This window comes from Talpa occidentalis, unplaced genomic scaffold (genome assembly GCF_014898055.3).
Source record: "Talpa occidentalis isolate TD23 unplaced genomic scaffold, MPIMG_talOcc4v2.1 talOcc4.16, whole genome shotgun sequence".
NCBI lineage: Eukaryota > Metazoa > Chordata > Mammalia > Eulipotyphla > Talpidae > Talpa > Talpa occidentalis.
The window spans coordinates 39,943,229-39,957,427 of record NW_023601653.1 but is presented as its reverse complement, the minus strand read 5'-3'; the positions used below and the strand labels follow the sequence as shown (position 1 = coordinate 39,957,427).

At 48.1% G+C, this 14,199-nt stretch overlaps 1 protein-coding gene across 4 annotated transcripts in view; it reads left to right on the top strand.

Moving 5' to 3' along the window:
• The window catches only part of BICD1 (BICD cargo adaptor 1), a 143,472-nt gene that overhangs the window by 59,497 nt on the left and 69,776 nt on the right, over window positions 1–14,199 (top strand). For all 4 annotated transcript variants that reach the window (XM_054696268.1, XM_054696267.1, XM_054696270.1 and 1 more), the window contains exon 2: window positions 8,850–9,062. In XM_054696268.1, coding sequence (XP_054552243.1) covers window positions 8,850–9,062 — 213 coding nt within the window. The remainder of the gene's footprint in view (window positions 1–8,849; window positions 9,063–14,199) is intronic.

Sequence of the window (14,199 nt, the reverse complement as noted above, 5' to 3'; positions counted from 1 at the left end):
CTCACCAAGTAGATGGACAACAAACAAGACTCACATTCACGTCAGTCTCTTTCCTGTGAAGTGTGACGGGTGGGAGCTGTAGTTTTGCCTTTGCTTTGTGTTCTGCGGGGAGATGTTTGAGACCCTGGGAGCCGTCACTGTGTTCTGAGGGATTGTGTTGGTTCTCATGTTTTAAGGACATTCAGGGCAAGCTGAGTCATGGAATGGAAAGAATATTGCATTTGGAGCAAAAGGCCTGGTGTATGAGATCCTCTCTCCCACTATTAGGGATTACGTGGACTTGCACAGGGCCTTTAAGTCTCTGGGATCAACTCCTCCTACCATGGATTTATGAGCTTATATTACTCGCCAGCCTCCAAAATTCTGTGGTGCACTCTTCCTCTAGATGGTTCAGGTTTTTTCCTCTTAACCATTCACTATTCACAGGTTGGGAGGTATTAGAACTAAATCCACTCTCGTCAACAAGACTTAACTCTTGGCTCCAGGACATTCTTGCCCATGAAGATTAGACAATAAATGAATAAATAACTGTACTGTTTGCTTTAGGAAATTCTTGCAAATCAATTTATCAGGACAAACAGCTTGCTCCTCTGGGCAAACAGCTCTGTTAAAACAACACAGCATTCTCCTGGCAGGCAGTTTGCTGCGAGTGGGGGGGAGCACGGTCCCTTGCAAGCCACTCTGCAAGCCGTTTCATTTCACACTCTCATTGGGAGAACATATCTTAGCCTGTGAGTGTAGACATTGCTCCTGGCCAGCAGGCATGAGACTCTGCCTAGCTTGTACCTCAGCAGAGCAACGTATAACAAAGTTCATAATGTCATAGGTGTGGCTCAGTTCTGACAAGGTGATGAGCAAAGGCAACTTTCTGTGTCAGAGCCCACACCTGCACATAAATAAGCCTTTGTCTTGAATACACAGTCCAGGAAATTCCATTTTCTGTAACAAATATAGTCAAGATCACAGGTCTGTGCCGTTTGAAGGTGCATACCCCAGGGGTTCCCTGCTACAGTATTGAAGTTACCTTATTAGTCTGATAAGAAGCAGATCTGTGCAAACATAAACGTAAGTGGGAGTCTCTGGCTGTGGCTTAGGGGTGCTTTGTTCACTGCGTTCTCATGGAGCCAACTGCAAGGTCTTTTCAGCTTGTCCCACACCCTGAATTCCAAAATAACCTAAATCGAAGTTAGTTTTCTTGTCATTTCTCACTAAATGCCTTCACCACCTATGCGTCTCTCTCTTCCTTGAACTCAGTTTGAATGAAAGTATTTTCAAGTTTTTATTTCCTTGCGAATCCTGTGAGGAAATGCCTTGTCCGTAGACTCACGGGGTCACCTTAGGGGCTTTTTACTCAGGCCCGTGTTTCCTCATGGTCACCAGATGCACCTCATGCTCCAGCCATCCTGTCACCCTCCACGCTGGAAGAAAATGACCGAGGAAAGGTACATTATCTCTCAACAGAACTAGCCTATTCAACTGCATTACCCTGGCTTCCAGCTACTTAATCTCTGCCTATATTCCCTGGAGCTCCCTTAGAAGCCAAGGAGTTAGGAGAACTATTCTCTCAGCTGGGCACACTGCTACCCCAATAACACCAACAGCCTTCCAGGGAAGAGGGAGGAGGATGTTCTGTGGGCAGCTCAGTCCCCCCACAGTCACAGACAAGGGTGGAGGCAGCTCGATAGTGGTTTTGCTCCAGTTTAGAATATAAAGTTCGGCCTCCCTGGTGGCCTAGGGGTTAGTCTCAGCGCTGTCACTGCTACAGGCTGAGTTGCTCCCCAGTCAGGGAGCTGTCCCACATGGCAGAGCAGACCTCTCCTGTCTTGCCTGCTGTTCCCCTCAGCAGTGGATTTCAGTTAATCTGCCTTTTCTGCTCCCCACTCTGTCTCTGGTGAATCCTCTCACCCCCCACACCTCTGGCCTGTACCCCAGTCCTTGTATGCATAAATAAATAAATACATCTTTAAAAAAAAATTTAAGTTTAAAAAAAAAATGTTCGAATCTTACTGGGCTTAAACTGCCTTTGTATTTTCAAGTTTCCTGTAAGTTCAGAGCCCAAGTCTTATATTCCCTAGTTAGTGCTTCTCACTAGGTTGCTTGTTCTGGTTTCTCAAAGCAGTTCTGCTATCCACTGTGGAAGATTCCACGCTTCAGGTTCAGACCCCTGGGCTTGAATCCGGGCCTGGCCACGTCCCCCTGTTGGCTTTGACAGGCCGCTGCCCCTTATGTGCAGAATGGGGAAGTGATGTTACTTGTTAATATAAATGGTGTTTTCAAGGCAGAGGTGATTTTTAAAGATGCAAGTGAAAGATTGTGTTACCTCACTTAGGGACAAGAAAACACCCTCAAAATACACAGTTCACTCATGCTGAGAGCCAGTGAGGATGCTGAGCACCCACCTGCAGAACAAGGAGGAACATGTCGCAGAAACCTTCTTTTCTTACTTGGTCAATAGGGAGAGGCCCTTGGGCTGGGCTCTTGCATCCAGCACAGCTGTGTTTTAACAGAATCCAGGCCACTTCAGGGCCGCCTCCTGCTGGTGATTGCCAGCTCAGAATCTTCCCTCATTGCTTTCTTTTTTGGGTTTTCCCCAAAGCCCACTGCATTTATTCTTCTCTGGAATAGTGTGAATACCCTTCTTCCCGAATGAAGATCCCCATTCTCCAGTTCCTTTTCTGTGCCCTGAGCTGGAATGATTTCCCTCTAAGGGACCCTCTTCTGTAGGGGCTTGTGGGGAGGCCCCTTGGCCTGAGCTGAATGGCTCACATGTTGTCCTTTAAAGGAAACGCTTTGTTTCAGTACCAGCCCTGCAAGTAAACAAAACTTACAGCTCTCTCCCAACATAGGAGTGAGGCCCCAGCATCCTGTGGTTTTAGCGCGTGAGTCTTAGCGCATATTAGAAGGGGAGATGATGAAAGGGAAGACGGGAATGGAGGGAAAGTAGCAAAAGGGACTTATTTTACCAGAAGTTGGTTGGATATTTAGTTGGGAAAAGGAACAAAAAAAATATTATCTTCACACTTGGGGACCCAGGTTAATGATGAAGGATGGGGTGTCTCTGTTTTCATAAGAGACGGTTATTGAACAAGACCCAGAAAAACCTTTTTTACCCATGTCTTCACAAAACAGAATTGATAAAAAACAGAATTTCTTTCTGATGATAATAATACTCAGAAAATGTGTGCATAGAGTTTTTGCCTCTGGACCGACAACTGCTAGGCAAGCTGTCTTCCCAAACAGAATGCTTGCAGGGCACATATATTGTCCCTTGGTGCCTGTAGTAATAGGAGACCAGCTTCTAACCCAGCGGAGGGAGCTGTGATCTCAGAAGTGAGATCGATGAGGCGGTGGTTGTCCAGCGTTTCAATCCTGAGATTTCTCATGACGTGCATTTCTGCTAGCAGAAAGAGAAGCCAGGAGCCGTGGAGGCTGATGGGGGGAGTTCCTAGGGGGCCAGGCAGGGCAACTGGAGTCCTTGGGGTGGAGCCAAGTTCCGCAGGGCCAGAGACCAGATCCCAGCCAGTGGCCCAGGCCCCAGTGTCAAAGGCCTCAGAGGCCCCGGACTCATCTAAATTGTGGAATGCGGGAGCCAAGGTGGTACAGCGGCCAGCTCTTTCCTTTCTCAGCATGCTGTTGTTGCCTACATTTTCTTCAGTAATTACATATATTACTGCATGAAGGAAAAAACCCTTTACTTGGTCACTGAGCTTCAAAACCGGGATGGCTGCATATGCTCCCTTTGTACACAGTGTGGTAAAATCACAGAATGCTGAGGCCTCACTCCTATGTTGGGAGAGAGATGTAGGTTTTGTTTACGTGCAGGGCTGGTACAGAAACAAGGCATTTCCTTTAAAGGACAACATGTGAGCCGTTCAGCTCAGGCCAAGGGTCCGCCCCACAAGCCCTTGGAGAAGAGGGTCCCTTAGAGGGAAATCATTCCAGCTCAGGGCACAGAAAAGGAAAGGCTCATTCCACAAAAAAGAACTGGATGCTTCATTCTTCCTAAATGAAGACCCCCATTCTCCAGATGCTTCAGACTATTTTAGACTAAGGTGTAGGTGATGCAGGGTGTGATGCAGGGTGCCAGTCTTTCTCGGGGTGCCCAGTCCTTACATCTCATTGCCCTGTGGTCATCAGGAGAGCATCATGGGATGGCCTGGCTCTCGATCTCAATGGGGAAGGAAGGATAGTCCACTAAATGGTGCCAGGGAGGTTGATCATTCCCGTAATAATAATAATTAAACTAGATCTGTCCTTCATTCCATACGCACAAAAACATTTCAGGTGGATTAGCAGACTTGCCTGTGAAAGGCGAGACTTAAATTTGGGGAAGAAAATATGAAATAGCTTTATGACCTTGGAGGAGGGCAGGATCTTAAGTGAGACACAAAACATGCTGGCAGAAAGTGAGGGGCGGGTCACGGGACAAGACTCCCTAGAAACACAGTGCCGGGAGAGGATGAGGACTGGGGCCAGAGGGCTGCCGTCCTCACAGCAGTAGTGTGGGGAGAGACGCTGCTGTTGAGGAAACGACAGACACCTCGCATCACAGAGCCACTGAGACTAGTGAAGAGCCAAGTCGTGAACAATGAGGGCAGACATTTGCTGTGCATGCAGTGAATTAAGGGAGGGGGGAGCCTTTACCTGAAGCTATGCAGAAGGGCAAATGTGCATGGTCAGTAAAAATAAAAAAGCTCAACTTCAACAGCAGTCAGGGAAACACAAGTGACAACTATCAGCTGATACTGTTTCTTACCCACGAGGACGTTGGCGCTGTCTTACCTTTCACACGGACGTTCTAGAAGATGTTGTTTAAGTTTTTAAAATAAAAAGTGGTCAAACTCACTCAGGTGTAGCTAAGCCGTCCACTGAGTAGCTGAAGCCCATTTTTTAAAATCAGGCTATTGGTTTTCTTGTCGAGTTATGTGAGTTCTTTGTAGATTTTTGACATTAGCCTCTTGTCTTGTGTATGGCATGCAAATATATCCTTCCACTCAGTAAGGGGTATTTTTGTTTTAATGATAGTTTCTTTTGCTGGGCAATTTTTAATTTGATAGTTGCTTTGTTTGTTTTTGCTTTGGTTTCTCTTGTCGATGGAGTCAACTCCCCAAAAGACATCCCTGAAGCCAAGGCCATGGAGTGTTTGCCTGTTTTTTCCTATGTATTTTGTGGTTTCAGATTTTATGTCCAAGACTTTAACTCATTTTGAATTAATTTTTGTGTAAGGTGTGAGAGAGTGGTCTGGTTTCATTCTTCTGCATGTGGCTGTCCAGTTTTCCCAACACCATTTGTTGAAGAATCTATCTTTGCGCCATTTTAAGTTCTTGGCTATTTTTTTTTAAGATTGATTGATTGATGTGTAGAAGAACTGGGGTGCTAGTGAGATAAGTTAGAAGGAGAAATACAAATACGTGATGACTTCATTTACGTGCAATATAAAGCATCAAGGCAAGGGAAAAGACAGACCACCAAAATAAACCCTTGAAAATTGCAGAACTGAGGCTACCAGAGGGGGAAGGTGGAGAGAGGGATGCTAAGGGGAGGGGGCCACTGTGCAGTGGAGGATTATTGGGGCTTTAGTGGTGGGTGTGTCATGATAATCATACGTTTGTAGAGGTGTGAGCCTATATCCCTAAAACATGTACAGCATATTACTCCAATGTGACCTCAATAAACTTAATTGTAAACATAAATAAATCAAAGAAAGAACTGCCCCTGACAGTCTTGAAAGAGACACACAGCATATGCTCCCTCTGGCTTCCCGACACAAACCTGGCATCTCCTCTGGGAAAGGGTGTGACTTCCTTTCTCCTGCCTGCTCTGCCATCCTGGCCAAACCCAGCCCATGCTCCTGGAGCTGTCCATGGTAGACACCCCTGTCCATGGCCGTGAGAACTTCCAGCATGGCATGCAGTTTGGGTCACCCTGGCTGCAGCTTCCAGAGCCTCAGGGGTGAAGTGGGTGAGTGGGGCCTTAAGGGGTGAGGTGGGCGAGCGGACGCAGAGACATGCTGCAGAGGCTCTGGTCTCTCATTCCTTTTCTTCTAGGCCTTTCTCGACACAGGGCCCCACCCTTCTTGATTGGTTTGTTCATATGCCACTAGAATGTGTGCTCTGCATGCCAGTAATTTGCCAGATCTGGCACCTCCTTTAGGCCAGAGACTACATTTATTACCATTAATTCTTTTTTTACTTTTTATTTTGAAATAACTTGAGACTTAGAAAAATGTTGCCAAAAATTCCCCACGCTGATGTCCATGGGCCCTTGCGGCAGCGTCCCCGCATGCTGACATTTATGTAACCACGGCACCATGATGAAATTGATGTCGATGCAATATTATCAATATTATTCAATCTGAAGCCTGTTTTCCCTTTTGCTGCTTGTCCTCAGGGTCAGGGTCCAGCCTGAGGTCCCACCCTCACGTTCCATTGTCTTCTCTCCTTGGTATCATCCAGGCTGGGGGACTCTTTTCTTTTCATGACCTTAAGTCTTGAGATGACCCCTAGTTTGGGGTTGCCTGATGTCTTCTTATGATAAGAGTTAGCTTGTACATTTTTGGCAAGCACAGAGGGGGCCTATGTGTGACATTAGGAGGGGCATCTCCTGGTGGCTGTGCCAGCTGTGGCCATGCAGGGAAGGCCTGTGTCTCTGCACTGTTGGGTTACTTTGCTGTTGGGCTAGTGAATACCATGAAGGAGGTGCTTTAAGATTACTCTGTTTCATGTTTCATGTGAGCTTAAAAAATGTGAATTGTTATTTCTGTATGGAATGCTCTGTATCTGTCTAAGAGGTTCAAATGGGATATAGTGTTTCATCCCTTGTTTTCTGATTGACCTTCTGTCTGATTGTTCTTTCCATTAGTGAATGTGGGTTATAGCATCTGCTACCATTATTGTGTTGATATCCATTTTCCCTTTGATTTTTGTCAATGTTTGCTTTATGTATTTGGTAACTGATGTTAGGTGCTTATGTATTTGTAATTGTTATATTTTCCTATCCTTTTTATCATTATATAATGTCTTTTGCGCTATCATGATCATTTTTGACTTAAAAAAAAAAAAAGACTACTCTGTTTCTCAGCGTACTCAACAGACTTTTCAGCCATTAATTTTATATTGCGTTAATTCTTGCCTGCAGCTACTGTTCCTTGGCAGTTTCCAGATGCTGATGCATTTTGTTTCTATCATTCCTTCTATATTTAGTAGTTGCAATTCTCTAAGAGCTGTATCTTCTCCCATTTATTCAATTATTGTATCAATGTGGACTCATGATTATTCTTTCTACTCTATGGATTATAATTCATCACTGCAATTGTTGAGCTCATGGCTAAGTTAGCCTGGCTGTGGCCATCGGGGCCCCTTTGGGTAATTTTTTACTCTTCAAAACCACAGAGGTACCAAGTTCTTGGCTTTTTTTTTTTAAGATTGATTGATTGATGTGTAGAAGAACTGGGGTGCTAGTGAGATAAGTTAGAAGGAGAAATACAAATACGTGATGACTTCATTTACGTGAAATATAAAGCATGATCATTTCTCAAAAAAAAAAGCCTTTTGTTCTTTTGATTGATGGTTGATAATTGAAAACAAAATGTGTGTGCTAAGTTTGCACTTGCCTCTGAACTCTCAGCTCTTCCCTCCCCACATCCCACTCATCTGTCCATCTGTATGCCCACCTGTATTTGTCTGTTACAACTTCATTTGTCTGTTACAACTTCATCCTGACCACAGCCCAGCTCCACTAGTTTCCCCCCAGACCTTCCTTCCTAACTGGTGACTCATCTCTCCACTAGCCAGAAGCCTGGTTTCTGTCATCAGCGACATAAGGAAGCCTGGCTTCCTTACCTACTCAGCCCGAGCGCCTCTGTAAAGAAGTCTCGGTGGTGATGCTATGGGGTGAAGTGGAAAAAGATTTCCTCACTGGAGGGCAGGATTTGGGCGTGCTACTTTTTGTCCGTGACCTTACACTGCATTCCAAAGCTGCTCTGGTTAGTTCTTTTCTCTTCCACCCCTGTCTGTGAGGCTGGGTGGCTCCTTTGTAACACAGGGAGGCCCGTTTGTGGCTGTTCGTGTGGATTCCCCTGACACACAGAGGCTGATTATGTCTGTTTATGTGGGGCTGCCAGAGCCCCAACTTTGATTCTGGGCAGATCCGTGTCGGATGTTTCCCCTCCCCCTTGTTACCTACCAGCCCCATTCTGTCCACCCCTTTCCACTCACCCCTGTGGCTGACCCATTTCATCAGTTTCTGGCTTACCCACCTGTGTTTCTTTTTGCACAAATGAGGAGGCCCGTGAGGCCTTCCTGTCCAGCGACTGCATGCCCTGCCCCTCGGTAGGCCCGGGCAGCTTGAAGGCTGCGAGGTGATTTTCCCACCTAAGGGCACTGCTGTTCTCCTCTCCGGTGCATCTTTCCTGCTGGCGTACCGGGAAGCGAACATGACTGTCGTTTTCATCCTTGAAAAGTATCATTGGTCTAAAATTAAAAGGGAGATGTGGGCTGTGATGGGCTCGGTAGCTCTGTACCATCTGTTCCCGAACTGGGTTTGTCCTAAGTGGTGACGAAAGCAAACAGTCATGCCCCCTACCTTTCCTTTCACGCTTTATGTTTGGTTTTTAGCAAGGTGTTTTATGAGGCTTATAAAAAGGTATTCCTTTCTCCTTATTAATAGAGGTCAAATGATTCCAAGTAGCCACAGGAGGGGCTGGACTCTTAAAATGTATACCCATCTGGCCGCTGCAGATGCCACAGACCAGCTTTTCTTACACACCAGCCCAGGCGCCCCCAGGTCTGCGGGATGGCACGGGAGACTCCCGTGGCTCACACTTCTTTTTCTTTTCAAATGCTCTGCAGGCCTTTGGGCAGTCCTTCTCCATTCACCGCAAGGTCGCCGAGGATGGAGAGACGCGGGAGGAGACGCTCCTGCAGGAGTCGGCGTCGAAGGAAGCCTACTACCTAGGCAAGATCCTGGAGATGCAGAACGAGCTGAAGCAGAGCCGGGCTGTGGTCACCAACGTGCAGGCAGAGAACGAGCGGCTGGCAGCTGTGGTGCAGGACCTGAAGGAGGTGACGGCAGCCCCGGGCGGGCGTGGCGGGACAGAGGTGGACGCCGTCCTTGGGCAGACGAGGCATGGCCCTCTCCCTCCAAGGAGGGTGGCGGCAGGAAGCTCAAGATACCGAGGCTGGCGATGCTCCTGCTTTTTGGTGCAGTGCCAGCTTGTTCTGAGATGAACCTTCTCTCTTTTATTTTTCAGAATTAACAGTCTTATTTATGGAGGGGCTGGGGATTGTCCATGCTGTCTGTGCAGGTGTTTAAAGAGGATCGTGAGCCCTGCTCTCTGCCCCCACTTTACCCGGTTAATACAGCATTGGAAAGAGTGGTGGCAAAGGGTATAGGGAGCCAGCAGTGGAGCTGGCTTAACTCTCTTTGGGGGTTGGACCCAGGGCCTTGGTGTCTAACAATGAGGAATGGGAGGGATGTTCTTGTTGTGGAGAAGGCAGCAGGCTCTGGGCTCCGAATGAAGGCAGGAGCTGCTTCGGGCCCCGGCCTCCCTGGCTCCCTCTTTCGCCTGCAAGGCCCCCAGGCCGCTGTCAGCCTGGCTGAGTCTGCCTTTGGTGGAGGCGATGCTGGGACCCCTAAACGCCAAAAGCTGCTTCATCCACTGGAGGCTTTTAAGAGCATTTTGGGAAACTTCATACCAGGCTGTGCCCTGCATTTGGGGACATGTCCACTGTAGAAGAGGTGGCCCAGCTTCTAATTCCTGCTCCAGCCACACGGAGATTGACTGACACCTGTCCACTCCTGGGGATCTGTCCAGGGGGCGTTTCAGTAACAGAACAAGGGAGGGATGTGGCTGCGGCCGCTGCTCTGGGGGCCGGGCCTTGAGAAGCAGGGCTCGGCTCTCCTGCTGGTGGGAGCTGGAGTAGGACGCAGCAGCAGGCCACACGCGGGCACACGCTCACCCTGTGGTCTCCTGGCCAGGGCCGTCACCCCCATGTCACAAAGTGTTTCTGTACGTCCACCTAAAGGCTTCAGAGGTGTAAACACAGATGGGTGATCTACTGTGCATTAATTCTGTGTGGGTGGTGAGGTTCCTCCAGCTGAGGCTTGTTTTTCAGCTTCCAGAAGGACAATCGTCCCACCACCATTGGTTGGGAAAGGCCTCTCTTTCTCCAGGGAGCTGCGCTGCCTTTGTGCCCTTGCCATACCCACTGGCCATGTTCTCTGGGACTCTGTTTCTAGATTCTATTCTGTTGTCCCCTTTGCCAACACTGCATGTCATGATGAAATCTGGGGTGGCAGGAAGTCAAGCCAGGGCCGGCCTGGCAGCCCATTGCAAGGTCCTAGCTCTTGGGAGGTGTTGAGGGGTGAAGTGACCTCAGCGGGGCGAGGTCAGGGTGGGAGGTCACTGTGGCTGCCCAGATGAGAAGGTGTAGCCAGGCGGCAGGCAGCCTGTGCTCTGGAGGTTGCCCTCTACAAGCTGGTACCCTGAGGAAGAGAGGAAGGAGAAAGTTGTAGGGTGAAGGGTAGACGGAAATTTGAGTGGTGAGCTTGACGCGGGAGATAACATGTCGATTTTTAAAATGATGCACAGGGCCTCCCCGGTGGTGCAGCAGTTGAGTTCTGGGTTGCGAAGCTGCCCGCAACCTCTGCAGCGCCAGTTTGATGTCCAGCCACTGGGCGAGGGTCCCTCATGGCACGCAGACCTCTCCTGCTGCCCGCTGCTCCCCTCAGCAGTGTACTTCATCAGTCTGTCTGTTCTGTTCCCCGCTCTGGCTCTGGTGAATTCTCTCACCCTCCCACACTTCTGACTGTACCCAGTGCTTGTATAAATAAATAAATAAAATCTTTAAAAAAAATAAATAAAATGATGCACACCCTATTGCCATGTTATGATGCAGTGTTGCCGTAGACCAAAAAGAAAAAGGAAGAGGCTACATCCTGAGTTATTTGGAGTGTGGAGCCGACAGGACGTTCTCCTGCCTTGAATGCCAGCGAGTCAGGTTTTAGGCGCACATGTTCATTGTGGGATTTCGGTTAGGCCACGTGTACCCGTTGAGTGGCCAGCGAGAGGGGAAGGCTTAGACTGTGGGCCTGCGGGTAGAAATGACACATTTTGGCACTACCATCAGGTCGGTGGTCCCAAAGCCCTTCTGTAATGACCATGGCCAGAGTGTGGATGGAAAAGAGAAGGCTGAGTCCTGTCACCTTGGCACGGAGAGGTTGGGGACATATGGGAACCCAAGAGGGAAGCAGCAGCAATAGTCAGGTGGGAGGAAAATAAGGGGTGTCCCTAAGAACCAGGCCAGATAGTGGCAGAGAGGATGTGACCGCTGTAGGTGCTGCCCCAGGTCAGAGGTGGTGAGGACCCGGTGGTGGGTGGGCTTAGCACAGGGCCCATCGGTCACCTCAGCAAGAGAAGCTGTGTGGAGGCTGGGTGCAGACGAGGCTGATCAGTGCAAGCTCGGGAGAGAAGGAAGGCAAGGAATTGGACGCAGAGGAGAGGCTGCTTTCTCAGGGGTCGGTTTGTTTGTGGAGGACCAAAAAGCAAGCCCAGGACAATGCTGTTGGGTTTGTACTTGAAAGAGGTGACCGTTTCCAGGGGTTGCCCTGGAAACAAGTGAGGCAGAGCAGGGCGCCCATGCTGGCAGCTGGAGAGCAGCGTGTGGGTGCAGGCACTGGCCTGTTGGTCGGCATGCACAACGTGCCTTTGCCAGGCCTCTTCCGGCCACATCTCTTCTCATTGAGGCTGGACGCCAGGCCAGCGGTGGAGAGGAGAGATGCAGGGCATTGGGGATTTGAGGGAACAGTTGGGTCAGTCGTGTGGGGATAGGCAGAGAGAGGAGAGTCATAAGCCTGGACCAACAGGTGAAACTGGAGGAGCAGGTCCTGGAGGGGATGGGGGAAGTGCGGGGGAGGGGGGATCAGCTGTGTGCATCGCGGGGCGGAATTGAAGGCAGAGGTCCTGGGGTCAGTGACATTGAGCCAGGAGCAAGTCAGCGGGTGAGGGAGGAGGAGGGCATGTGGGGGGGGCGTCACTACCAGAGTGTGGACAGTCCTCCCTGCCCACGTCTGCTCTGCTGCCACCATCTTTTTTTCCGTGGATGTGCCTGTTAAGTTGGTTTTCTTAACTCAAAGTTGTAATGCATCATCGCCTTGTAGAATTTTTGGGTAGCTATCAGGGAAACTCCGCTGTGTCTTTGCTGCTTAAGTTCACCTCAAACATACATTTACTACTTTAAAAAATCTCATGATGACTTGAGACTTAAGGCGGAGGAGTCCCAGGGGAGGAGGAGGAGCATGTTCTGAAATCGAGGTCCCTCCCCAGGCCAGCACTGGAGAGGTGTCCTGGGGGTCACCTCCCCATGGGAGCAGGTGAAGGGGGCATCATGCACATCTCCATGTCAGCAGAGCTGCTGGGGTCTGAGTGCCGAGGCTGCCCCGGCAGCTGTGAGGTGCATGTGCGTGAACCCCTTGTTTAAGGTCTGGAGACGTCTCTCCCCACGAGTTGGCTCATGATAGTTATCACTGTGCTGGCTCTCATCTTTACCCAGAAATATCTCAGACCATTTGGAGGTTCTTCCAGGTCGATCATCAGGAACTGTATCTCCAGAAACCGAGACATTTAGGGGAAATCTTAAAAAAATGAAAGTGTCTGTCCATAATGCCAACATCTTTTGGCTGCAGTCTCAAAATAGCACATTTTTGTGCATGCCAGTTCTCTATCCACATCCAACAGCGAGACAGGCTTCCCTCTGACCTCAGGTGACCTCAACTTCGCTGCCTGTGTGTAGCTGGTTACTACACCAGTGCAAGTGGATCCCTGAATGTGGATGCAGGGGGACAGGCCACAGCAGATGGGGGATTGAGGCTCCCATCTTAGTCCAGAAACAGCCACCTGGGAGCTGCTGGAGACTCCTAGTCTCTTTTGATAGTGTAGTCTCTCTACTTTTTAAAGAAAGTAATTGTTGAGGCTTATCTAATTTACAGCACAGTGTTTCTTCCATTTAAAAGTGAATTCGTTTGTTCCAGTGTTCTATTTCTAGCCGGTTCCACTGTTCTAGTTCCTGCCTATTTCTTGGATGATTGTATAATTCTTAGAATCTTCCCATCTGATTTAGATTGTTGAAATTACTTGCATATAAATGTTCATAGTAATCTTGTATTATCTTCTGAATTTCTTCAGTGTCATACTGTTTTCCTCTTTCATTTATGATTGTACTTATTTGAATTTTCTCCTTTTTTTCCCTTAGTGAGCCTAGCTAAAGGTTTGCCTATTTTGTTTACTTTTTTTTAGCTTTCTGCTTATTTATTTATTTATTTTTAATTATTTTATATAATTTTACATCATTTTTCTTTTTCTTTTTTTAAAGATTTATTTATTAATTTATACAAGTACTGGGTATAGTCAGAAGCGCAGAAGGGTGAGAGAATTCACCAGAGCCAGAGTAGGGAGCAGAACAGACAGATTGACTGAAATACACTGCAGAGGGGAGCAGTGGGTGCGGCAGGACAGGTCTGCGTGCCATGTGGGACCCTCGCCGGTGGCCGGGTATCAAAGTGGTGCTGCAGAGGCTGCGGGCAGCTTTGCAGCCCAGCACTCAACTGTTGCGTCACCGGGGAGGCCCCATTTTTCATTTTTGTACAAAATTAAAGCGTCAAAAAAATAAAAGTGAATTCATTAATTTTTAAAATTAATTAATTTTTTGATTAATTTTTTATCTATTATTCACCAATTAAAAATAATAAACAAGGAAAGGCAGTCTACTTTGAAAAACCAAGAATTGGTGTGGTGTCGGCTTAACACATACTAGGTATGACACATGTACATATGCCACGTGTTATATGTGTGTGATTTCATTCCTTGCCTCCCATTCTTCCATTCCATGTGCACACATTATAGCGTGTATATGCTGCCTAGTATAGCTGTGTATGTGGGTCTCATCCTCCCTCTCCACCTCCTCCCTTCCTCTTGATCTTCTCCCTTCCCTCTCTTTCCCCCTTCCTGTCTTGGGATTAGTGTCAAATACCAGTTTCTTGGAACTGGAGAATCAAGATCTTATATTCTTGGAACATAAGACTAAAGATCTGTGCATAATCCATTATATACACATTGATTCTTGGACTAAAAATAGCTGGCTTCAGTTTCAAACCTTCTCTCCCCAGGCTCAGCTTGCTCCGGGCAGGCTGGGAGGGTGGCGG